General features: G+C 39.3%; 1 protein-coding gene across 1 annotated transcript in view; it reads left to right on the top strand.

Moving 5' to 3' along the window:
• Positions 1-26,495, top strand: part of IQCG (IQ motif containing G) — a 49,367-nt gene that overhangs the window by 17,977 nt on the left and 4,895 nt on the right. Inside the window, exons 5-7 of the mRNA XM_032594739.1 lie at positions 8,464-8,545; positions 15,289-15,450; positions 16,698-16,772. Of these exons, the coding sequence (XP_032450630.1) occupies positions 8,464-8,545; positions 15,289-15,450; positions 16,698-16,772 (319 nt within the window). The remainder of the gene's footprint in view (positions 1-8,463; positions 8,546-15,288; positions 15,451-16,697; positions 16,773-26,495) is intronic.

Raw genomic sequence — 26,495 nt, 5'->3', positions numbered from 1 at the left:
ATTACTTTGGCCATTTGGGGCCTTTTGTGGTTCCATATGAATTTTAGGATTGCTTGTTCTAGCTTCAAGAAGAATGCTGGTGCAATTTTGATTGGGATTGCATTGAATGTGTAGATAGCTTTGGGTAGTATTGACATTTTGACAATATTTATTCTTCCAACCCATGAGCACGGAATGTTTTTCCATTTCTTTATATCTTCTTCAATTTCCTTCATAAGCTTTCTATAGTTTTCAGCATACAGATCTTTTACATCTTTGGTTAGATTTATTCCTAGGTATTTTATGCTTCTTGGTGCAACTGTGAATGGGATCAGTTTCTTTATTTGTCTTTCTGTTGCTTCATTATTAGTGTATAAGAATGCAACTGATTTCTGTACATTGATTTTGTATCCTGCGACTTTGCTGAATTCATGTATCAGTTCTAGCAGACTTTTGGTGGAGTCTATCAGATTTTCCATGTATAATATCATGTCATCTGCAAAAAGTGAAAGCTTGACTTCATCTTTGCCAATTTTGATGCCTTTGATTTCCTTTTGTTGTCTGATTGCTGATGCTAACACTTCCAACACTGTTTTAAACAACAGCGGTGAGAGTGGACATCCCTGTCATGTTCCTGATCTCAGGGGGAAAGCTCTCAGTTCTTCCCCACTGAGGATGATATTAGCTGTGGGCTTTTCATAAATGGCTTCTATGATGTTTAAGTATGTTCCTTCTATCCCAACTTTCTCGAGGGTTTTTATTAAGAAAGGATGCTGAATTTTGTCAAATGCTTTTTCTGCATCGATTGACAGCATCATATGGTTCTTCTCTTTTCTTTTATTAATGTGATGTATCACGTTGATTGATTTGCGAATGTTGAACCAGCCCTGCATCCCAGGAATGAATCCCACTTGATCATGGTGAATAATTCTTTTTATAAGCTGTTGAATTCGATTTGCTAGTATCTTATTGAGATTTTTTGCATCCATATTCATCAGGGATATTGGCCTGTAGTTCTCTTTTTACTGGGTCTCTGTCTGGTTTAGGAATCAAAGTAATACTGGCTTCATAGAATGAGTCTGGAAGTTTTCCTTCCCTTTCTATTTTTGGAATAGCTTGAGAAGGATAGGTATTATCTCTGCTTTAAACGTCTGGTAGAACTCCCCTGGGAAGCCATCTGGTCCTGGACTCTTATTTGTTGGGAGATTTTTGATAACTGATTCAACTTCTTCGCTGGTTATGGGTCTGTTCAAGCTTTCTATTTCCTCCTGATTGAGTTTTGGAAGTGTGTGGGTGTTTAGGAATTTGTCCATTTCTTCCAGGTTTTCCAGTTTGTTGGCATATAGTTTTTCATAGTATTCCCTGATAATTGCTTGTATTTCTGAGGGATTGGTTGTAATAATTCCATTTTCATTCATGATTTTATCTATTTGGGTCATCTCCCTTTTCTTTTTGAGAAGCCTGGCTAGAGGTTTATCAATTTTGTTTATTTTTTCAAAAAACCAACTCTTGGTTTCATTGATCTGCTCTGCAGTTTTTTTAGATTCTATATTGTTTATTTCTGCTCTAATATTTATTATTTCTCTTCTTCTGCTGGGTTTAGGGTGTCTTTGCTGTTCTGCTTCTATTTCCTTTAGGTGTTCTGTTAGATTTTGTATTTGGGATTTTTCTTGTTTCTTGAGATAGGCCTGGATTGCAGTGTATTTTCCTCCCAGGACTGCCTTCGCTGCATCCCAAAGCGTTTGCATTGTTGTATTTTCATTTTCTTTTGTTTCCATATATTTTTTAATTTCTTCTCTAATTGCCTGGTTGACCCATTCATTCTTTAGTAGGATGTTCTTTAACCTCCATGTTTTTGGAGGTTTTCCAGACTTTTTCCTGTGGTTGATTTCAAGCTTCATAGCATTGTGGTCCAAAAGTATGCATGGTATGATCTCAATTCTTGTATACTTATGAAGGGCTGTTTTGTGACCCAGTATGTGATCTATCTTGGAGAATGTTCCATGTGCACTCGAGAAGAAAGTATTATTCTGTTGCTTTGGGATGCAGAGTTCTAAATATATGTCAAGTCCATCTGATCCAATGTATCATTCAGGGCCCTTGTTTCTTTATTGACCATGTGTCTAGATGATCTATCCATTGTTGTAAGTGGGGTGTTAAAGTCCCCTGCAATTACCACATTCTTATCAATAAGGTTGCTTATGTTTGTGAGTAATTGTTTTATATATTTGGGGGCTCCCGTATTCGGCGCATAGACATTTATAATTGTTAGCTCTTCCTGATTGATAGACCCTGTAATTATTATATAATGCCCTTCTTCATCTCTTGTTACAGCCTTAATTTAAAGTCTAGTTTGTCTGATGTAAGTATGGCTACTCCAGCTCTCTTTTGACTTCTAGTAGCATGAAAGATAGTTCTCCATCCCCTCCCTTTCAATCTGAAGGTGTCCTCAGGTCTGAAATGAATCTCTTGTAGACAGCAAATAGATGGGTCTTGTTTTTTTATCCATTCTGATACGCTATGTCTTTTGGTTGGCACATTTAGTCCATTTACATTTAGTGTGATGTCTGTATGTTTCATGCTTGTAGCGATGTCTCTGGTACTTTGTCTCACAGGATCACCCTTAGGATCTCTTGTAGGGCTGGTTTAGTGGTGATGAATTCCTTCAATTTTTGTTTGTTTCGGAAGACATTTATCTCTCCTTCTATTCTAAATGACAGATTTGCTGGATAAAGGATTCTCGGCTGTATATTTTTTTCTGTTGATCACATTGAAGATTTCCTGCCATTCCTTTCTGACCTGCCAAATTTCAGTAGAGAGATCTGTCACGAGTCTTATCGGTTTCCCTTTATATGTTAGAGCACGTTTATCCCTAGCTGCTTTCAGATTTTCTCTTTATCCTTGTATTTTGCCAGTTTCACTATGATATGTCGTGCAGATCGATTCAGGTTATGTCTGAAGGGAGTTCTCTGTGCCTCTTGGATTTCAGTGCCTTTTTCCTTCCCCAGATCAGGGAAGTTCTCAGCTATTGTTTCTTCAAGTACACCTTCAGCACCTTTCCCTCTCTCTTCCTCCTCTGGAATACCAATTATGTGTAGATTATTTCTCTTTAGTGCATCACTTAGTTCTCTAATTTTCCCCTCATACTCCTGGATTTTTTTTATCTCTCTTTTTCTCAGCTTCTTCTTTTTCCATAATTTTATCTTCTAGTTCACCTATTCTCTCCTCTGCCTCTTCAATCCAAGCTGTGGTTGTCTCCGTTCTATTTTGCAGCTCATTAAGAGCATTTTTAGCTCCTCCCAGCTGTTCCTTAGTCCCTTGATCTCTGTAGCAATAGATTCTTTGCTGTCCTTTATACTGTTTTCAAGCCCAGCGATTAATTTTATGACTATTATTCTAAATTTACTTTCTGTTATATTGTTTAAATCGTTTTTGATCAGTTCATTAGCTGTCATTATTTCCTGGAGGTTTTTTTGAGGGGCATTCTTCCGTTTCATCATTTTGGATAGTCCCTGGAGGAGTGCGGAACTGTGGGGCACTTCCCCTGTGCTGTCTTGAATAACTTGCGTTGGTGGGCGGGGCCGCAGTCAGACCTGATGTCTGCCGCCAGCCCACCGCTGGGGCCACAGTCAGACTGGTGTGTACCTCTGTTCCCTTCTCCTAGGGGTAGGATTCACTGTGGGGTGGCGTGGCCCCTCTGGGCTACTTGCACACTGCCAGGCTTGTGGTGCTGGGGATCTGGCGTATTAGCTGGGGTGGATCGGCAAGGTGGACAGGGGCGGGAGGGGCAGGCTCAGCTTGCTTTTCCTTCGGTGATCCGCTTCGGGAGGGGCCCTGTGGCACTGGGATGGAGTCAGACCTGCCACCAGAGGGACGGATCCGCAGAAGCACAGCGTTGGGTGTTTGCCTGGTGCAAGCAAGTTCCCTGACAGGAACTGGTTCCCTTTGGGATTTTGGATGGGGGATGGGTGAGGGAGATGGCGCTGGCAAGCGCCTTTGTTCCCTGCCAAGCTGCGCTCTGTTGTCCGGGGCTCAGCAACTCTCCCTCCCGTTGTCCTCCAGCCCTCCCACTCTCTGGGCAGAGCTGTTAGCTTATAATCTTCCAGATGTTAAGTCCCACTTGCTGTCTGAACACACTCCGTCTGGCCCCTCCACTTTTGCAAGCCAGACTCGGGGGCTCTGCTTTGTCGGCGGGCTGCCCCTCCACTCCAGCTCCCTCCCGCCAGTCTGCGTAGCTTGCACCACTTCTCTGCCCTTCCTACCCTCTTTTGTGGGCCTTTCATCTACGCTTGGCTCCAGAAAATCCGTTCTGCTAGTCTTCTGGTGGTTTCCTGGGCTATTTAGGCAGGTGTGGGTGGAATCTCAGTGACCAGCAGGATGCGGTGAGCCCAGCGTCCTCCTATGCCTCCATCTTCCCAGCCAGTGTATATATTTTTTAATTTTAGAGAGAGAGTGGGAGCCGGGGAGAGGGGCAAAGGGAGAGAGAGAGAATCCCAAGAAGCCTCCACACTCAGCACAGCGCCAGACGTGGGGCTTAATCCCACGACCCTGGGATCATGAGCTGAGCTGAAACCAATAGTCAGAAGCTCAGCAGATTGAGCCACGCAGGTGTCCCCAGAATAATATTTTATTGTCTGAATATACCACAGTTTATCTGTTCACATACTGAAGGACAACTTGTTTGCTTCCAAGTTTGGGCAATTATTGAATAAAACTGCTGTAAACATCTATGTACAGGTTTTTGTGTGGACGTAAATGTTTAACTCATTTGAGGAAATATCAAGGAGCATAACTGCTGGGTTGTTATGATAAGAGTATGGTTAGTTTTGTTAAGAAGCTGCCAAACTGACTGTTGCATGCTCACCAACAATGAATGAAGAGTTCGTATTGCTCCACATCCTTGGCATTAGTTGTTGTTGTAAATCTTTTGGATTTCTGACATTCTATTCAGTGAGTGGTATCATTGCTGTTTTAATTGGGCATTGCTTTTGATAGAGAAAAGAAAGTGGGCTAACTGGTCTCTTAGTGTGCTGAAATTTCTTTTCATCATGATGGTGAATCAAAGTGTAGTCTGATCCAGAGAGGTGAGACATCTTTTGCTATGGCATATCTAAAATGATAGGAAAAGACAGTTCACTGAAGGGGACACATAGCAGGCCAATAAACATATAAGAAATATTTACATTCAAATTAGTAGTATACCATTTTTTATTTCTCACACTGGCCCATTTTCTTGTTTATGGTAAACAACACTAGTGGAAATAGAATTTTTATTTTACTTTTTAAAGTGTATTTATTTTTAGAGAGAGAGCACACGTGCATGTGCACGTGAGCAGGGGAGGGTCAGAGAGAGAGAGGAAGGGAGAATCTCAAGCAGGCTCTGTTCAGCACAGAGCCCAGCATGGGGCTTGATGTCACAACTGCAAGACCTGAGCCGATATCAAGATATCAAGAGTTGGATGCCGGGAATATAATTTTAGATGTAATCTATTGAGTTTTTTCTATGCCTATAGAATAGTTAGAGCCCAATTTTTGGTTGAATTAATACTTAATGTTTTGATGATGATGATGATGATGATGATGATGATGTGTAAATAGTTCATAGGTGGGACACACAGTATATATAATGATTAAATTTTCTTTCTTAAATAGCTTTTTTTCTCCTGGAGTTAAATTTTGCCATTTTTTTGTTTGCCTGTTTTGACATTTCTGTTCCGAATCCAGCACCCAACTCTTCAACAGAAAGCTCTCTAAGTGTAGTCATACACATTAAGTCTTCCCTTTTTCCCCCCACTTTGAGACTTTCTTCTGTTCTTTTTCTCTTATTTGTTGCCATTGCTCCCAGGGCCTGCAGCATCGCTATGGTACTGGGCCTTGCCTTCATATCCTGAGATTTCCTTTTGATCCTGTTTTCTAGACTCCCATTCTTCCTCTTTTTTTGTGTTAATCCCTCATTTTGTTGGAGCATGTCTTTTTTTTTTAATCTCTTATTTATTTTTGAGAGAGAGACAGAATGCAAGCAGGGGGAACAAAGAGAGGGACACACCGAATTTGAAGAGGCTCCAGGCTCTGAGCTGTCAGCACAGAGCCTGACGTGGGGCTTGAGCCCACAAACTGTGAGATCATGACCTGAGCCAAAGTCGAACACTTAACTGACTGAACCACCAGGCGCCCTTGAAGCATATGTTTCTGTAACTTCTTGAACAAAGGGTGCATGGAAGTTAAATATATTAAGATCTTAAATGTGTGAAATATGTTTTTTTCCTCATACTTTGTTAGTAATTTGACTGGGTATATATTTTTAGACTGAAAATCATTTTCTCTCATAATTTTGAAGGCTCTGCTCCACTAATTTCTAGTTTCCATCATAAATGACATGTTTTTTTGTTTAACTGAATCTGCCCTTGGGGTTCTGAATTTATTAGTAGGGATAAACATTTTGTATCTTTCTTACCTGTTTCTCGTAATCTATAAACGGGAAGTATATAATCTATAGTTTGTTTTGGCAAATGACAATCCCAGTCTCAAAATTCTAGTTAAGTACATGCTTTATAAACATTCCTGAGTAGGAATGCTTATCTAGATGCTATTTAATGGTAAGGTTGTTTTAGTTGTGGCCACAGATTGAATGTTTGCGTACCGCACCCTTGCTTCTCAATGTAATGATATTAGGTCAGACTTTTGGGAGGTGATTAGGTACCATGATATTAATGTCTATATAAAAGAGACCCCAAAGAATTTCCTCTCCACTTCGATCATATAAAGATGCAAGTGAAAATGACCATCTGTGAATCAGGAAACAGGTTCTCACCAGATACCGAATATGATGGTGCCTTGATCTTGGACTTCACAGCCTCCAGAACTGTGAGAAATGAATTCTGTTATTTATAAGCCATCCGGTCTGATATTTTTGTATTGGCAGCCTGAGCTAAGACAGTTTTTGTTTTGTTTTGTTTATTCTTAATATTGTTTTATTCTTTTTAAAAATTAAAAAAAAAAATTTTGTTAGAGAGCATGCGAGTGGGGGAGAGGGGCCGAGGGAGAGAGAAAGAATCTTAAGCAGGCTCCACATTCAGCACAGAGCCCCATGAAGGGGCTCAATCCCACAACCCTGGGATTGACCTGAGCGGAAATCAAGAGTTAGATGCTCAACTGACTGAGCCACCCAGGTGCAACCTGTTTTGTTTATTCTTACATTGTTTTGTTATTTTGTTTTTCTCTAAACCTAAATAGTGGGAATACTGGAGATAAGCAGAATTCTGTTTCAGAGCACAAATAGTAACATAAAGTAGTTAAGTTCTCATTTGGATAGGTACTGAATTTGAATCCTCCTTTGCCGTCTACCATGAATGTGACCTTGGCAAGTGTGTCAGTCATGTCTTCTTAGAGATGCCAAGATGATATTACTCATGTGAAAATTTTATCAGGGGAAACACCTGTGGGAGAGAAAATGTGGAGGGAATCTTTAGACTCAATGCTGAACTGACCCCAAGTGAAGGAGAGGGAAGGTTAGGTGGAAGAAAATGCCTTGCATTGTAAGGATGGTTTGGCAAGGTCATTGTGGGTCCTTGAAGTAAAGTCAACAACCATCAGAGAAGTCTCAGGTCTCCCAGGAAGGGCCTGACTTAGTATCCCTGCCAACTCAAACACTGGCAGGGAGCAGTCAGTGGGCAGTGTGGCCTTAGAGCACACGTAATGAAGGATTTCAGGGCCTAGAACTGGGACCCTTTTCACTTATACTCCCTGTAGTTGGAGATCTATCTGTAAGGCACATTCTAATGTTCACCACAGCCAGTTACCTCAGCCCTGGAAGTCACACTTTCCTCCTCTGTAAAATAGGGAGAATGATAGAGACTACCTTCTAAGGTTATTGTGAGGCAAGAATATGTGAAGTGTTCAGAATAGAAAGGATTCTTCTTTTTCCTCTTCCTGTTCCTCCTCCACTTAGCTTTTTCTCAGCAGTAGCTATTTAAAAAAAATTTTTTTTCAACGTTTATTTATTTTTGGGACAGAGAGAGACAGAGCATGAACAGGGGAGGGGCAGAGAGAGAGGGAGACACAGAATCGGAAACAGGCTCCAGGCTCTGAGCCATCAGCCCAGAGCCCGACGCGGGGCTCGAACTCCCGGACCGCGAGATCGTGACCTGGCTGAAGTCGGACGCTTAACCGACTGCGCCACCCAGGTGCCCCAGCAGTAGCTATTTTAGATCCAACACATAAACCAGAAACATCCTCCTCTGGTTTACTAAAACAAATCACAGTCTTTTGTAAAGTGTTACTAAACGTGTGTTCCATGGACCGGTACCATTAGCAACATCTGAGAGCTTGTTAGAAATGCAAATCCCAGGACCCCATCCTGGACCTACTGAATCAGAATCTCTGGGGTAGAGCCCAGAAATCTGTTTTTTAAGATTAGTGTTGATCCTTGTGCACACTAGAGTTTGAGTAACACCTCTCTAAACAAATCATTCTTAATTCTTCTAGGGAGGAAAAAGGAAGAAAACAGATAAGATCTCTTCAAAAACAGCTACTTAACGTCAAAAGAGAACGGCAAGCTGAGGTACAGGTAAGAATTACCTGGCCAACACCCAAAGTTACTGAGCTGAAACAGCTATGTAAAAGCCATCTTCCTTCCTTCCTTCCTACCTTCCTTCCTTCCTTTTTCCTTCCTTCCTTCTCTTTTTTTCCTTTTTCTTTCTCCCTTTCTTTTCTTTTTTTCTCTTTTCCTTCCTTCCTTCCTTCCTTCCTTCCTAATAAGCCAAGATCTTTATTGATACAGCAGGTACTTTTCAATGAACCCAAGAGAGGCCGTCTTCTCTGGGAAGATGGGATGTCTGCACAAACCCTTCAAGTTTTACTACTTCAAAAAAAATAAGCTCTCCCTTTTACCACAGCCCTTAGATCTGTACCTGCCCACATCGTCCCTCCCCCATTTTAAATAGGCAGAGCCCACAGGTACACGTGACCAATGCTAGCCAGCCACTCCAGTAGACAGTTACATCAGTTCTGTGTTACTTGTGGACAAAGGCATAACTATCAGATTTTGCAAAGGATTTAGGAAACAGACGATTTCTCCTTCCACCTTGAAAATAAAATACACTTCAGCCGATGCATGTCCTGAAATAGTTTAGCTGGGAGTCCCTAGGAAGGTGGTCCATTGTCAGTCCCTTCTTCATCAGCCTGTGCATCCAAAATTCTCCTCAAGGTCACATGAATCATTTTTTGGTTGTTTTTTTGTTTTTTGTTTTTTTAAACAGTCTTTCTTGCTGTAAGAACTCTTATAATGGAGCCTCATCCTCCTACTGCTAATACCTTTTCATGCCACTGGAATAACATTGTACTGCTGTTTTCTGTGGGCCTTTATAAATGTACTTCATTAGCAAGTCAGTGTCATTTCTGTCCAGTGAATGCACAGCCTGCTCGATTTCACTGCTCTTAAAATTTGTAAGCACTTTCAGCACCACGCCCTGGGCTCATTCCTTCATGGCTTATCTTTTCCTGGCTAATTTTGGATTACTTGGTTTTTTTTTTTAGATTTTGATTTTAATTTACCTAATGGCCTTTTACCTATACCTCTTTGTATTTTTTAGATATATAGTTGCTCTAGGGATTCCTTTTAATAATCTGTTTAGCATTAATACTGCACCACTTCACATAAAATGTAAAAACCTTGCACTCATATAGTTCCACTGTTCCCCTCTTCCCCACCACTCACCTTTATTCTGTCATACACGTTACACATATATACATTATATATATTACACAAGACACAAGACCACAAGACAAAAAAAATGTTTTTTCCCTTAATTATTGTGCTTTTAAAAATTAAGAAGAAAACAATTGTCTTACTTACCCTGATATTTATCAGTAAGTTTCCATCTGGTATCATTTCCTTTCAGCTTAAAGAAATTTCTTTACTATTTCTTGCAATCCATGTTTGCTGTAGACGAGTCCCCTTTTTTTTTTTTTAATTTTTTAAAAAATTTATTTATTATTTGACAGTGAGAGAGAGAGCATGTGGGAGGGATCATGTGGGATCTCATGACTATGAGATCATGACCTGAGCCAAAACCAAGAGTTAGAAGCTTAAACCGACTGGGCCACCTATGTGCCCCAACAAGTCCTCTTACTTTTGTTTTTCCCAGGTCTAAGGCCATACCACTCTGAAAGCACCTGATCTTGTCTTTTACCTAGAAATGTGTCTATTTTGCTTTTGTTCTTGAAAGACACTTTCAGTGGGTATAGAATTTTGGGTTGACAGATTTTTCTTTCAGTACTTTAAGGATATTCACTATATTTTGACCTCCATTCTTTGTTTTGAGAAGATAGCAGTCATTCAAATCATTGTTTTCTTGTATATAATGGGTTCCCTTTTGGATTTCCATTTTTATCTTTGATTTTCAGCAATTTGATTATACTGTGTTTAGATGTGATTTTCTTCCTATTTATTCTGTTTGGATTTCGCTGTAGATGTGATTTCTTCATATTTATTCTGTTTGGGTTTTGCTGAGATGTCTGAAAATGTAAATTTGTCTTTCACAAAATTTATGAGATTTTCAGCCCTTATCTTCCCCCCCCAAAGTTCTATACCCATTGAATATATCTTTCAAGAACAAAGACAAAATAGAGCCCTAACAATCATGACCATGCAATATTGTAAAAATCATTTGAAGTGCTTCCTCTTTGTTTTGATTACTGCAATTTGTTGTACCAAAGAGTATTTATAAAACAGGGGAAAAATACTTGCTGTCCTCTGTTGTAGTTATACATTTATAATATCATGTATAGTTAGGCATTACATTTGAAGGGTTTTACTCAAAAGAGATCTGTCAAAACAATGAGGTGTATGGAAACCTCATTACAAAAGGAAAGAAAAGAGGAAATTGATACAATTGAAATGGGAATAGTTCAAATGGAAATGAAAGTAATGGGTGGAATTGGAGCCTGAAACTTTTGAAGTTTGGACCTGATTATATTTCATCTGTATCTTAGAATGGGTGACTCTGTGTAGCTCAGAGCTTAGAGTTATTCAGAGACTGTTACAGAATCAGCCACTGTTCTTGGTCACAGACAGACAAACAAATATATATGTTAACTTAATACAGAATTGTATTTTTTCCAGTGGCTTCTGTCACTTTAATAGACCACATTGCAATTTTCCATCCAACCAAAGCAGCAGCCCAAGGGGTAACACAAGTTCCAACTTCTCCAGACAGTAGCTTCCAAAAATTCCAGGAACCATACTCTCATCTCTGCTTTGTGTTCAATTATGAAAACGGACACTACCATTAAAATTCTTTGGCTTACAATATTGTGGCAGCCATCAGAGCCTTATTAACTATAATTGGTTGACTGCTTCTTTCCATTTCTAAATCATGTTCCTCTGAATTCAGATTAAAAGTACAGATCTGAAGGCAGTTTTGGGATTTCTGACTAAAGTTTGGTCTGCTACAAAAACCCACAAATATGGTGCATCAGTCCACAGACCTTGATCATGGGGAAGGCTGCAGATGCCATGGACAACCAGGGTTATGCTGGTGGGTTGTGGTGAGGGCAGATCTTTTTTTAGTGAGAATCTTAAAAGGCATTCATATAACTCATGACAATTGGCCTGTAACCCACTGCTTCTAGGCTGCCTCCTTTTTGCATACCAAGAAGATGCAGAAATGGAATTGTATTTCAGTTCATTTGTTAGTGTGCCTTGATCATGATTTTACCATGACTAGACTGTCAAGATTTTATATCTTCCTCTGTTTCCATACTTTCACCATAGGAGGCCACAAGTTGTGCAGAACAGTAATACAGGAGGGAATAACCAGAGGCCCACAGCAACAGCATTAAAACCAGATGCCTTTTACTTGGCACGGTATAATTGTAGACCAATGTTGTATGACCTTATCAAGTTACATAATGTAATACCTTTTGCTTGCCATAGGCAGAAACTCCTAGAATTTTAACTCTGCATTTCTGATCTTCATATTATTACTCTAAAAGACTTAATATTCAATTTGATAAAGAAAACTGACGAGAACATTTTTTTGAGTTTTTGAAAGGATACTTTTGTACGGATGCTATTTAATGAATACTTAAGTGTTCAACACTGTTAGATTCTGTGAGAAACAAACGCACAATTATTTATGTGGCTGAGGTTTTCTGGAAGAGGTTTTATGGATTTAAGTGGTGTATAAGCAGGGTCTCAAAGAAAGTCTAAGTGGTTAAATAGGTATAAAGATAACAGCCGATGAAGAAGTGACACCATCACATTTCACTTTAACTCAAGTCTTCCTAGAAATCCAAACTTTATTGTTGACTTCCATACAGTTTGAACTAGAAGGGAAGAAAAAAGTGAAATGGGAAAGAGGAGAAGGGAGGAGAGTGTAGATAGAAGGGAAGGGGAAAAAGTGAGCCAAAAAAGAACTCTCTTAAAATTAATTTAATGAACATTTATTGAGTAGCTAAGTTGCATGAGGCACTGGCAGGGTTTTACAGTTGAGGAAAGTCTTATGTTAATTGCCCACAACTTTTAAGAGACTAAAAAGCACTGAGATGTGTTATCAGCTAGGCCTTGTAGCATATTCTCTGCCAGAGATACTCATCTCTTTGGAGTGGCTTTGATACAGGTGGAATAACTGCTCTATAATTGGAATGATTCCATAGAGTTACACGAAGAAGTCAGACAAAATGACCTGAAGAATTCCTTTCTGACTAATTTTAGGGGCCTATGAGCCTTTATTTTACTTTTAAAAAATGGGTTTTTTTAAATTACAGCTTATTTTCTTTTTTTCTAGTGTTGATTTTTGAGAGAGAGAGAGAGAGAGAGAGAGAAGTGTGAGCAGGGGAGGGGCAGAGAGAGAGAGACACAGAATCTGAAGCAGACTCCAGGCTCTGAGCTGTCAGCACAGAGCCCGATGTGGGGCTCAACCCCATAGACCTGCCGAGGCACCCGGAGGGGCCTATGATCCTTTAAACTATATATTTTTTTTATTGTGGATGATCTTGACCGATTTCTGCTTTGTTTCTTTTAATACTTAGAATTTACTCTGCCCAGCTTACGTGGTAAGACTAAAATTGGTTGGTATTTAGAGAAACCGAGATCTCTGATAAAGCACTGCATTTTTATTACTAGTTGTGTTTGCTTGCTGTGCTGTCAGCTAACTGATCATCTCTCTGTGAAATGACTCATGATGTGTCTGATTCTTTTCAAACAATGAAATGTTTCGCCCTGACTAAAACCTTCCCAAAACTTCCCATGACACTTGGAATACAATTCAAATTTAATAGCGCCTGAGGTCCTGCATGCTTCCTTCTTACCTACCTCTCCAACCTCATCCTGTCCCACTCTTAACTGTTGCAGGGATAGTCTCTAGAGTTTTCTTTCAGTCCCTGGAATGTATCCAGGTTTTTCGTGCCTCAGGACTTGGGCATTTATTTTTCCTTTTTCTGAGAATCTTCCTTGACCCCACTTTTCATGTGACATACATACTTACCCTTCAGGTGTCAGATTTAACATTCTTTTCTCAAAGAATTCTTCTTATTTATTTTTTATATACATGTATTAAAATGTACATATTTTACATTTTAATGTAAATTAAAATGCACATTTTAATGGGGCAGAGAGAGACAGGGAGAGAGAGAATACCAAGCAGGCTCCACCCTGTCAGTGCAGAGCCCAGTGTGAGACTAGAACTCATGAACCATGAGATTATGACCTGAGCTGAAATCAAGAGTCCAGTGGTTAACTGACTGAGCCACCCAGGTGCCCCAGACAATCCTATTTAGACCATCCAATCTAATGTAGGTCTCCTTTATTATTTTCTCTCATGAGAAAATGTTGCTCTATTCTTTAATAGTGTTTTGCACCTTAAGAAAAGTTTACATACCTTGCACCTTTAAAAATGTTTTTGCTTTTGTTTTTAAAATATTTTACCTTTAAGTAATTCTGTACCCAGTGTGGGGCTCAAGCTCACAACCCCAAGATCAAGAGTCACATGCTCCACCAACTGAGCCTGCCACACGCCCCAAAAAGTTTTTTAAAAAAAATATTTATTTATTTTCGAGAGAGAAAGGGAGAAAACACAAGCTGAGAGGGGCAGAGAGTGAGGGGGACAGAGGATCCAAAGCAGGCTCAGCACTGTCAGTGCAGAGCCTGATGCAGGGCTCAAACTCATGAACCATGAGATCATGACCTGAGCCAAAGTCAGATGCTTAACTGACTGAGCCACCCAGGCACACCCAAAAAGTTTGTTTTTAATCACATCTCTATCACTAGATGGTAAAGTCTATGAGGGCAAGGACCATGTCTATTAGATCTCCACTGTTTAACTTAGTATGATACTGAATGAATTTTTTAAAAAAAATTATTTTAAAGAGAGAGCACATGAGTCAGGGAGAGGGGCAGAGGGAGAGAGAATCTTAAGCAGGCTCCATGCTGAGTGCAGAGCCTGACACGGGGCTTGATCCTACAATTCTGAGATCATGATTTGAGCTGTAATCAAGAGTTGGACCCTTGGGGCACCCAGGTGGCTCAGTTGGTTAAGTGTCCAACTTTGGTTCAGGTCATGATCTCACGGTTTGTAGGTCTGAGCCCTGTGTTAGGCTCTGTGCTGACAGCTCAGAGCCTGGAGCCTGCTCCAGAATCTGTGTCTCCCTCTTTCTCTGCCCCTCCCCTGCTTGTGTGTGTCACTCGCTCTCTCTCAAAAAGAAACACGAAAAGAATTTTAAAAAAGAGTTGGACTCTCAACTGACTGAGCCACCCAGGTGCCCCTGAATATTTTTTTAATGAATACTGAAACCTTAAAATTGCCAAGCACTTTGTGACCTGCAAAGAATTTTCATATATCCTCCATTCAGTTTCTTATAATCACTTGCTAAGATATACCAGGCAAGGCAGATGTTAATGCTTTTATGTTATAGAAGGTAAGACTTAGAGAGTTTAACTGACTTGGCCAGGTTACCATAGCTGTTGAGGGCTTGCATGAGAAGACAGTTCTTTTGATCCTTTAGACCAGTGCTCTTTCTCCCACAATGAGATAGTAATGGGAAATCTTTGTAGATACAAAGATATATACCCAAAGATATATACCCAAATAGTGTACTTAGGAAAGAATCTCACAGTCCTGGTGCTAACTTACCTTTCATTTTCATTTATACTATCCCTGATTATTGGCTAACTTTCCTGTAGTGAGATGGCAGAAAAATGGATCCAGTTCCTTGTTGATTTATAAATACAGAAGGTAGGCTTTAGCCACTGGCTGAACTGAATGGAAGTAGAATGTATTTTAATTTAGAAGCCTGGTCTTACCTCTACAGAGTCGGAATGAATATATTGCTCACCTCAAGGACCAGTTGCAAGAGATGAAGGCAAAAACCAACCTGGAGAATCGCTATATGAAGAGAAACACTGAGCTGCAGATCTCCCAGACCCAGAAGAAATGTAACAGAACAGAGGAGCTCTTGCTGGAAGAGATAGAGGTAATCACTGCTACATTAAGAATGAACATGGTAGGTGGCATTTGGGCTGTCACTCCTCATACTGCTTCACCTAACAGAGGAGGAAGGGCTCCTCTGTTGATCTTTGCTCTATCTTTCCTGCAGCTCTCACATTTGAGATTAAAAATAAAAACAGAATGAAGCGCCCCCAAACAAGATACTTATTGTGAGTTTTTGCTGCTGCCTTCTTTACCCAACAAGTACCTTTTATCCCCCATTAAGAAATATAAAATCGGGACTCCTGAATGGCTCAATTGGTTAAGCGTCTGACTTCCTCTCAGGTCACGATCTCAGTTTGTGAGTTCAAGCCCAACATGGGGCTCTACGCTGTCAACTTCAGATCCTCTGTCTCCCTCTCTCTCTCTGACCATCCCCTGCTCCCACACACTCTCTCTCGCTCTCTCTCAAAAATAAATAAACATTAAAACGTATATATAAAATCAAGGGGTGGCTCAGTTGGTTAAGCTTTCATGACCTTTGATTTTGGCTCTTGTGAGATTAAGCCTGACACAGAGGATGGAGCCTGCTTGGGATTCTGTCTCTGCCCCTCCCTGACTTCTGCACACACATGCATGCTCTCTCTCTCAAAATAAATAAATAAACTTAAAAAAAAGGAGAAAGAAATATAAAATCAAGCGTGCTGAGATTCATTCAAACCTAAATTTTAGAGATGGGAAATCCCACTGGAAAAATACCAGGAGAAACAAACAAGGGGTAGACCCTCATTAGAAAAGGAAGACTAAATGACTAAAAGAACAATAGGTAGGTGAGAAGGAGCAAACATTAGCAGTGTCATCCATGTTCAGGAGGACTGCTTTCTCTGGTCCCTCACTTACTTGAAAACTTCCTCGATGGGTGTGGTATATGACTCTGACTGCAAACTTCTTGCACTCTGGAATTTCCTTTTTTAGGCCTAAGAACACTGTGCCCTTGAAACATTTTTCTCTCCTTAAATGACATCACTTTCCAGGCAACTGGATTATGGTTCTTATGTCCTGGACACTGGCATGTGTTCAGCATAATGCCCAACACATGGCTCAGCACCATCCATGAACACAAATTGGGTTAAAGGGAACTGATTTGTTGTCCCAGAGTGATGTGGTAGGATTCTTGGGACTCCAGTTGGTAAAGAAAACCTGAAATACTGTCACAGCTACAACTCTAATCTTGAGAACTTCTCATTCCAAACCCTACTGGCAAGAATTCCTGATATTGGTTTATTTTCACAGAAACTAAGGTTGAAAACCGAAGAAGAGAATCGGATTCATATGGAAATTGAAACGTTCCTTAGAAAGGAGCAGCAGGTAGGTCACCAAAAGTTTTCTGTCCTCTGATTTATTTGTGTTCCACGTACAAAAAAATCAAGGGTGGCAAAAAAAATCTTTTTAAGGAAAGAAAAAATTTTTAAATGTTTATTTATTTTTGAGAAAGAGAGACAGAGAGAGACAGAGTGTGAGAAGGGGAAGGGCAGAGAGACAGGGAGACACAGAATCTGAAGCAGGCTCCAGGCTCAGAACTGTCAGCACAGAGCCTGATGCGGGGCTTGAACTCATGAACCGCGAGACCATGACCTGAGCCTGAGGCTTACTTAACCGACTGAGCCACCCAGGCACCCCGGAAAGAAATTTTTTAAGGAGTAAAAAATCAACCATAATTCTACCAGCCTAGTGAATGAATTGTAGCCCATGTCTTGTCTCACAGTTATCCATATGAATGAATATTTTATAAAGCTGTAATTTGAGTACAGGTTAAATATTTTATCTTCTGCCTTTATCATTTAGCATTATAAAATTTGCTCCTAGATTCCTCATATTCATAATTTTAAAATAAAATTTACTGATTTTTAAAATTATAAAAATAACATACTCTTAGTTGAGGGAAGATTTTTTCTTTAATATGAAATTTATTGTCAAATTGGTTTCCATACAACACCCAGTGCTCATCCCAGCACTTTCAACAATTGCCAAATCATGGAAAGAGCCTAAATGTCCATCAACTGATGAATGGATAAAGAAACTGTGGTTTATATACACAATGGAATACTACGTGGCAATGGGAAGATTGTTTTTTAATCGTCAATCGCTTTTTCACTCATTTTTTCATGTTATTACATTATCTTCATAAAATAATTTAAAATAGTTTTATAATGTTCTACTGAATGGTCATGCCATAGTTTACTTATTACCCTTTATTTGGGATATTTATATTATTTCCAAGGTTTCATTATTATATATAATGCAGTAATGAAAGCTTTGCCCAAATAACTGTTTTCTTTCATTGCAATTATTTACTAAAGGTGAATCTCAAGTATGAGAGTATTATGTCAGAGAGACTAGTATTTTGTTTTGTTTTTTTTTGTTTTTTGCCTCTTGTTTTATTTTATTCTTTTAAAGTTTTTATTTAAATTCTAGTTAGTTAACATGTGGTGTAATATTGGTTTCAGGAATAGAATTTAGTAATTCTTCACTTGTATACAACACCTAGTGCTCACCACAACAAGTGCCCTCCTTAATGCCCATCACCCATTTAGCCTATCCCCTGCCCACCTCTCCTCCAGCAACCCTAAGTCTGGGTCTTTTATGTTTTCTTCCCTCTCTCTTTTTTCCCCTTCCCCTATGTTCATATGTTTTGTTTCTTAAATTCCATAGAAGTGAAATCATATGGTATTTGCCTTTCTCTGAATGACTTATTTCGCTTAGCATAACACACTCTAGCTCCATCCACATCATTCCAAATGGCAAGATTTCATTCTTTTTGATATCTGAATATTATTCCAATGTATACATACCACATCTTCTTTATCCATTCATCACTTTCCGTAATTTGGCTGTTGTTGATAATGCTACTAAAAACATTGGGGGTGCATGTGCCCCTTCAAATAAGTATTTTTGTATCCTTTGGGTAAATACCTAGTAGTGCAATTGCTGGGTCATAGGGTAGTTCTATTTTTAACATTTTGAGAAACATCCATACTGTTTTCCAGAGTAGAAAACACCAGTTTGCCTTTCCACCAATTGTATAAGAGGGTTCCCCTTTCTCCACATCCTCTCCAACAAATGTTGTTTCCTGTGTTGTTAATTTTAACCATTCTGACAGGTGTGAGGTAGTATCTCATTGTGGTTTTGATTTGTATTTCCCTGATGTTGAGTGATATGGAGCATCTTTTAATGTGTTAGCCATCTGGATATCTTCTTTGGGAAAATGTCTATTCATATCTTCTGCCCATTTCTTAACTAGATTATTTGTTCTTTGGGTGTTAAGTTTGATAAGTTCTTTATAGATTTTGGATAGTACTCCTTTATCAGATATGTCATTTGCAAGTATCTTCTCCCATTGTTGCCTTTTAGTTTTGCTGATTGTTTCCTTCTCTGTGCAGAACCTTTTTATCTTGATGAGGTCCCAGTAGTTCATTTTTGCTTTCGTGCTTTTGTTTCCCTAGCTTCCAGAGATGTGTCTAATAAGAATATGCTACAGGTGAGGTCAAAGAGATTGCTGCCTTTGTTCTCCTCTAGGATTTTGATGGCTTCCTGTCTCACATTTAGGTCTTTAATCCATTTTGAACTTATTTTTGTATATGGTTTAAGAAAAGTCCAGTTTTCCCAACACCAATTGTTGAAGAGACTGTCTTTTTGCCATTTGGTATTCTTTCCTGCTTTGTTGGAGATTAGTTGACCATATAGCTATGGGACCAATTCTGGGTTTTCTCTTATGTTCCACTGATCTATGTGCAGAGACTGGTATTTTGTGACTCTTGATAAATATTGCTAATACGTTCTAATCTACACTACCATCACTAATGTGAATTGCTGACACTAATTTCAAGGTATCCTCAACCACACTAGACATTTTACATATTTTTAAAGTGCTAATTTAATGAGTTGTCTTATTTTGCTTCCTTTTGCTAATAGAATTGACCATTTTTTCATATATTTACTTATTCATCTTATTTCTTCTTGTGTGAATTATATGTGACTGAAATGGTTTTAATTAATAATTATAATACTAATAATCAACTAAGATGTGTGGAGTTTTTCAAAATATCTTTGTTGGATGAATAAGGAAAAAGATTCAGTCTGCCTTTGAGAAAGCTAATGGATTTTCAGTAAACAGTTCCAAATTTGTGGTGAAAGAATAGAATTTATAGATTCTATCTCATAGGACTTTACTGAAAAAAAAAATTGGTAGGCTCTTAGGAACAGGGTTTTATACCCCAGCAATTTAAGATTATGTACCATGGTGGCACTTGGGTGGCTCAGTCAGTTGAGTGTCTGATTCTTGATTTCGGCTCAGGCCATGGTCTCCCAGTTTGTGGGTTCGAGCCCCACTTTGGGCTGTGTGCTGACAGTGTGGAGCCTGCTTTGGATCTTCTCTCTTTTCCCCTTTCTCTCTCTCTCTCTCTCTCGCTCTCAAAAAAAAAAAAAAAAAAGAATATGGATCTCTCTCTCTCCCCCCTCTTTCTCTTTCTCTCTCAAAAAACAAAACAAAACAAAAAAGATTATGTGTCATGTTACCTGTTTAACTCTTACATGCATAGCTAGCACGTGTTTAATAATCAGATGAGTTGGTGGATAGATGGATAATGGATGGATGAAGTCAGTGTTTCCTAGATATTCAGCCCAATAACACAAGTAATATATAAATACTTTTCTTTTTTTTAATTTTTTTTTCAACGTTTATTTATTTTTGGGACAGAGAGAGACAGAGCATGAACGGGGGAGGGGCAGAGAGAAAGGGAGACACAGAATCGGAAACAGGCTCCAGCCTCTGAGCCATCAGCCCAGAGCCCGACGCGGGGCTCGAACTCACAGACTGCGAGGTCGTGACCTGGCTGAAGTCGGACGCTTAACCGACTGCGCCACCCAGGCGCCCCAATAAATACTTTTCAATTAAAATTTGAAACAGCACAGGGTCACCTGGGTGGCTCAGTTGGTTGTGTCCAACTCTTGATTTCGGTTCAGGTCATGATGCTACAGGTCGTGGGTTCAAGCCCTGTGTCAGGCTCTGAGCTGATAGCACAGAAACTGCTTGGGATCCTCACTGCCCCTCCCCTGCTCACACTCTCTAAATAAATAAATATTTTAAAAAGTAAATAAAATTTGAAACATAGATTTTAAAAAGTGAAATCTCTCTTAATCACTCCTCATTCCAAGATTTCTTCCACATCTTTTTCTTTCATATACATACTTGTGTATGTACCTAAATACTTACATGTTTTTAGTATTTATCCTTCTATTTATTTATATTTGTGACATAAATGATATCATAGTATATATATTATTCCAGATTCTGGTTTTTTTTTTTTTTTAATTTACTTTGTCTTAATGTTTCCTATAGAAGTACAGCTGTTATATAATATCCCATAGAGGGGACATATCAAAATTTAGTTAACCATTCTTCTGACCGTGGACTTCCAGGTTGTTTCCAAGTTTTGCTATTATAACAATGGTAAACATTCTTATATGTCTCTAAATGCATGGTGTATGGAAGGGCTATTCATTTTTGCATATTGCTATAGATTCGTTATGTCCTCTCATATTAGTTTTAATGGTTTTTCAGTTGATTTGTTCAGATTTTCTAGGTAGAAATCTTTTTGACTGCAGTCAAATATATGTCTTTCCATTTTGTGGCTTATTGTATAGCTAGAGTGTCAAGTGTAATGTTGATTAGTAGTAGTGATAATGGGCACTGTTTTTCTATTCTTGGTTTTAATGGTATTTCAGTCAGTATTGCACATGAGTTCATGGGCATGCCACATTTCTCATGTGCAAGTTAGGGCATTCGTTGGGAAATAATGGGGCCCCAAAACTTGGAATGGGACTATCTGGATGAATTCAGATGTAATTGATAATCTTGTACCCCCAAGTAACTCAGCCTGCCTTACCAGTGGAAGTAGTCTGCCCTCCAGGGTCTGAGGAGATTAGTTTTACTTTCCCTGAAAATGCTGTGGTAATAACTTCATCTGAGGCAGATGCTCACTCTCAAGACCCAGCACAAATCACTCCTATTGTCCCAGGATCCATAACTAGAGTGAAATCTCAGCAAGTTCCAGGGATACAGGTAACTCGGATAACTATAATTCAGAAGGAAATGGCTTATACACCTGACAAATTATGAGACTTTTCTAATATATATTGGCAGAAACCTGGGAGACATGTTTGGGAATGGATTCTAAGGGTGTTAGACCAAGGAGGGTAGAATATAATGCTAGATTGAGTCATGTTCCTTGATATGGATATACTTACTAGAGATTGTGAATTCAGTGTGATAGCTTGTGAAGCTGGAGGTGACTTTTAACAGTTGCTTTAAACTTGGATTCAACAATGGCCCACATTTAATGAGGTGGAGATGCCGGAGCTTCCCTGCTATGATTTGGAGGAGAAATAGGAATATCAGAGTGAATTTGTGTGATCTACAAATCTGTCGCTGAACACCTATCTATACCTGTAACGAGTTTCTGTGAGACATTTCTTCCTAGAAGACACTCCTATACGAAGGCATTGAGAAATACATTAGTGAGGGGAGCACCTATGTCCTCAGAAAGGTCTTTGGTTGCTTTCCTGTGTAGGCCAGGTAAGATCACGGGTGATGTCATCATTGAAATGGCTTCTCTGGTTTCAGTGGGGTGATGGGGCCCTGGAGTGCCAGAGGACATGTGACAGCACTTCCCTGCTAAAGACATGTGAACACATTTACCATGAAGGGTAGCAAGGATATACTGGAAATCAGAATGCCTTTGCCCATAGGGATATTTAGCAATGGCTAATTAATCGTGGTATCCCTAAGAGCAAAATTGGTGAGTAGCCTGATAAAGAATTACTTGATGTATATAACAGAAGAAAATCCAAGTCTAGTAGCCAAAACCCTGATTTGAACCACCACAATGAAGAGTCATGGTTTTTCCTCTGATTTCCAGATATAAGTCAATTCAAAGACCAAAGCCCCTTAATTGAAGGGGACAGGTCCCCCTGAGGATGAACTCTGCAGCATTACCGCAGGCATAGACTGCGAATCTTCCTCTAAGCCTACTTACTCAAAGGGAACTGTGGCTATTTGTTAGAGTTACTATGCACTGGAAAAAAGAAAATATCCAGATTTTTTCAGATTACTGAGCATTGGCTTTGAACTGATATTAACTCCTGGGAACCCAAAACAGCACTCAAATGGTCCCTACTCAAAATGAGGGATTATAGTGCTCAGGTGATAGATGGAGTCTTAAGTCTGATGGACTCTGGGCCCACTTGTTCTGTGGATCCACCCTGTGGTTATTTCCCCAGTTACTGAACGTATAATTGGAGTAGACATACTTGGCAACAGACAGAATTTCCACATTGGCTCTCTGACCTATGGAGTAAGGGCCATTATGGTAGTAAGGGCCAAGTAGAAGTCTCTGGAACTTCCCCTCTCTGCCAACACAGTAAATCATAAGCAAATGCTGTGCTCCTGCCGCAACTGCAGAAATTAGTGCCAACAAAAAAAGACTTGAAAGAAGCAGAGGTAGTGATGCTTATCACATTCCTATTTAACTCAGCTGTGTAGCCTGTAGAGCTGCATGATCTTGGATAATGACTGTGAACTGCTTTAAGTGTAATCAGGTGATGATTCCAATTGCAGCTACACTTGCAGATGTAGTATCTTGACTGAAGAACTTCTTCGAAGGCCACTGGCATTTGGTAGGCACCTATTAACCTTAACTTGAACAAAGCCTTTGCCTCTAAACCAGTGTGAAAAAACCTCCGGAAGTAATTTGCTTTTACCTGGCAGGGCCAACAGTACACCCTCACAGGCTCACAGCAGGGCCATGTCAGTTCTCCTGTTCTCTGCTATGTGGTCTGCAGAGATACTGCTTGCTTTGACTTTCTATAAAGCACTGTAGTTGTCCACTGTGTTATGTTGATTGTATCTGATGAACAGGAATTGGCAAGGACTTTGGATGCCTTAGTAAGACATATGAATGAGAAGGTGGGAGAGAAACTATTTTTGGTACCAATTTTGTAACATGGTTCAGTTAGGTGACAGAAACCACAGCAGTAATTTCAGCAGGGAACACTTAACAAAAGAATCATTAACTGATAATAAGGGACTGGCTACAAAGAAAGGATAAAAGAGAACTCTAAAGAACATCTTAGGGCTGAAGGACAGAATCCAAGGAAGAAATAAACAGAGATGTTTGCTTTGTTGCCTGGGGTCAGAGCAGGATCATAGCTAGTGGGATAAACCTGGCAAGCAGGAACTGTGGACTGATTGGTAAGCAAGAATCCTCCTGTTGTACCAACAAAACTTGTTGGTGAACAAGTGGCATAAATGTCCCACTCACATGCTACTGCCAGCCCTGCCCCAGGAACAAACGATGAAGCACAGTGGAATCAAGGAGCAGCTCCCTCCCTCATGTCCCTCCAGCGACCTCTACTGACAAAATTTAGCATTATGCCAGCTGGCAAAAGAGAACTGTTTACAGCAAGCATCCAGGTTGACAAAACTGGCTGGTGAAGGATGCATTTTAGAGTTGAGAGGCAATAAATTGATAACTGGCATGAATGGGGATTGTATGAAGTGTACCCTGTAGGCTTATGGTAGATAAACGTTTATCAAGTTAAGGAAGTTTCCTTTTGGTCTTGCTGAGTTTGTTTGTTTTTTAATCTAGAATGAGTATTCAAGTTTTATGAGATGGATTTTTTTCATCCATTGAGATGATACGGGCTTTTAATTTTTTAATAAAGTAAAATATATTAATAGATTTATTGATGTTGAGTCATTTTTAAATTCTTGGGATAGGGGCACCTGGGTGGCTCAGTTAGTTAAACATCCAACTTTTGCTCAGGTCATGATCTTGCAATTCATGAGTTTGAGCCCCGTTGGGCTCTGTGCTGACAGCTTGGAGCCTGGAGCCTGCTTCAGATTGTGTCTCCCTCTCTCTCTGCCTCTTCCTCCGTTCACACACAGACACACACACACACACACACACACACACTCTCTCTCTCTCTCAAAAATAACATAAAAAATTTCTTTTAAAAAATAAATAAGTTCTTGAGTTAAACCCTACTTGTTCTTAATATATTATTCTTTTACCAGACTGCTAGATTGATTTGTAGATTTTTATTTTGTATTTATATATTCCATAAACAAGGTTGACCTTTGGATTTATTTTTTGGTGTTCTTTATGTTGCTATCAGTTATGCTAGTTTAGCAGCTTGAGTTGGGAAGCTTTCTATCTCTTTATGCTCTGAAACCTAAAAATATAAATAAAGCAAATAGATTATTATCTGTTCCTTCAAACTTTGGTAAACTTTAGTTGTAGACAGTCTTGTCTGGGTATCATCTTCAAGGGGAGAAGTTTGGCTACTTTTAAAATTTTTTAAATGTTTATTGATGTTTTCACGTAAAGAGTCTCTTTTTGAGTCATTTTTGGTAACTTATGCCTTCCTAGAAATGATTTGTTTTATCTAAACATTCATTTCAAATTTATTAGTATAAAAATATGCTCCAAAGTCTCTTACAATTTAAAATTTTCCTTTATTTCTATAGTTATCATTTTCATCTTTATTTTTTAAAAATTGTATCTTTTCTCCCTTTTTCTTGCTGAGATTTGTCAAACTTTTGACCATTTTATTGGTCTTCACAAAAACTATCTTTTGGCTTTATCGAGCAAATCTTTTCCCTTTCACAGTGGTTTTTGCTTTAATTTTCAGTAATTATTTTCTTATACTTCTTTCGAGCTTATGTTGCTAATCTTTGTCTAGTTTCTTAAAAGCTCAATTCACCTATTTTCAAATTTTATTATTTTCTACTATACGCATGTAACCCAACATATTTTCTGACTACTGTTTGGCTGCAGTATACAGGTTTTGATACATAATGCTTACGTTGTCATTTTTTTCCAAATAATTTTTTTAAGTGTTTATTTATTTTGAGAGAGAAATAGAACGTGCATGAGCACGAGTGGGGCAGGAGCAGGGATAAAGGTATAGAGAGAGTCCCAAGTAGGCTCCGTGCTGTCAGCACAAAGGCCGATGCAGGGCTCGATCTCACAGACCCCAAGAGATCATGACCTGAGCCGAAATCAAGAGTTGGATACTCACCTAATTGAGCCACCCAGGTGCCCCTTCCCTTCTAAATAATTTCTAATTTATTTATTTCTCCCCAACATTTTATTATTAGTATTTCCAAACATACACAGAGTTAAAAGAATTCTACAGTGACCACTCAATAGTGGTAGATTCTACCATTAACATTTTTTTCTTGCTTCATCACAGATCTATACATCCTTCCTCCATTAATCCACCTTAGCTTTTTCACGCCTTTAAATAAATTATAGGCATTATAATTTGTTATTTCCTTAACCCATGAGTTATTTAAAAGTGTATTTCTTTTTTTTTTTTTTTGAAGTTCACTTTGAGAGAGAGCATGCATGAGTGGCAGAGGGGCTGGGCAGGGGGAGAATCCCAAGCAGGCAGAACATAGCAGTTTGATGCAGTCATGTCTTTAACATCTTTCTAACCCTTGTTAACACATTTTTTAAAGTTTATTTTGAGAGAGAGAGCGTGGGGGAGGGGCAGAGAAAGGGCACGTGAGAGAATCCTAAGCAGGCTCTGCACTGTCAGCGCAGAGCCCTATGGGGGGCTTGATCTCATGACCCTGAGATCATGACCTGAGCCAAAAGCAAGAGTAGAAATCAAGTTGGTTGCTTAACTGACTGAGCCACCCAGGTGCCCCTAGGCTGTCTTTCTATTGCTTACGGCAACACTTTGAGGTCTACACTCCTACTGTCTTCCGTTGTGGTCTCAGAATGTAAAACGTAAGATTCGTGCCTGCTGGAATCTGTTGAGCCCTTATTTAGGCTTAATATATGCTCAAGTTACATGAATATTCCATGGGTATTTGAAAAGAATGTGTATTCTCTGTTAGGTACAAGTTTTGTATAAATGTCTAACAGTCTGTCAAATTCTTCATATTATTACTTATTTTGATTTACTTGGGCTATTAATTTCAGAGAAGTGTGACAGTCTCCCAAGATCATTGTGGACCTGTCA

Source organism: Lynx canadensis, chromosome C2, assembly GCF_007474595.2.
Source record: "Lynx canadensis isolate LIC74 chromosome C2, mLynCan4.pri.v2, whole genome shotgun sequence".
Taxonomy (NCBI): domain Eukaryota; kingdom Metazoa; phylum Chordata; class Mammalia; order Carnivora; family Felidae; genus Lynx; species Lynx canadensis.
This window is presented reverse-complemented; position numbering and strand designations above follow the sequence as displayed.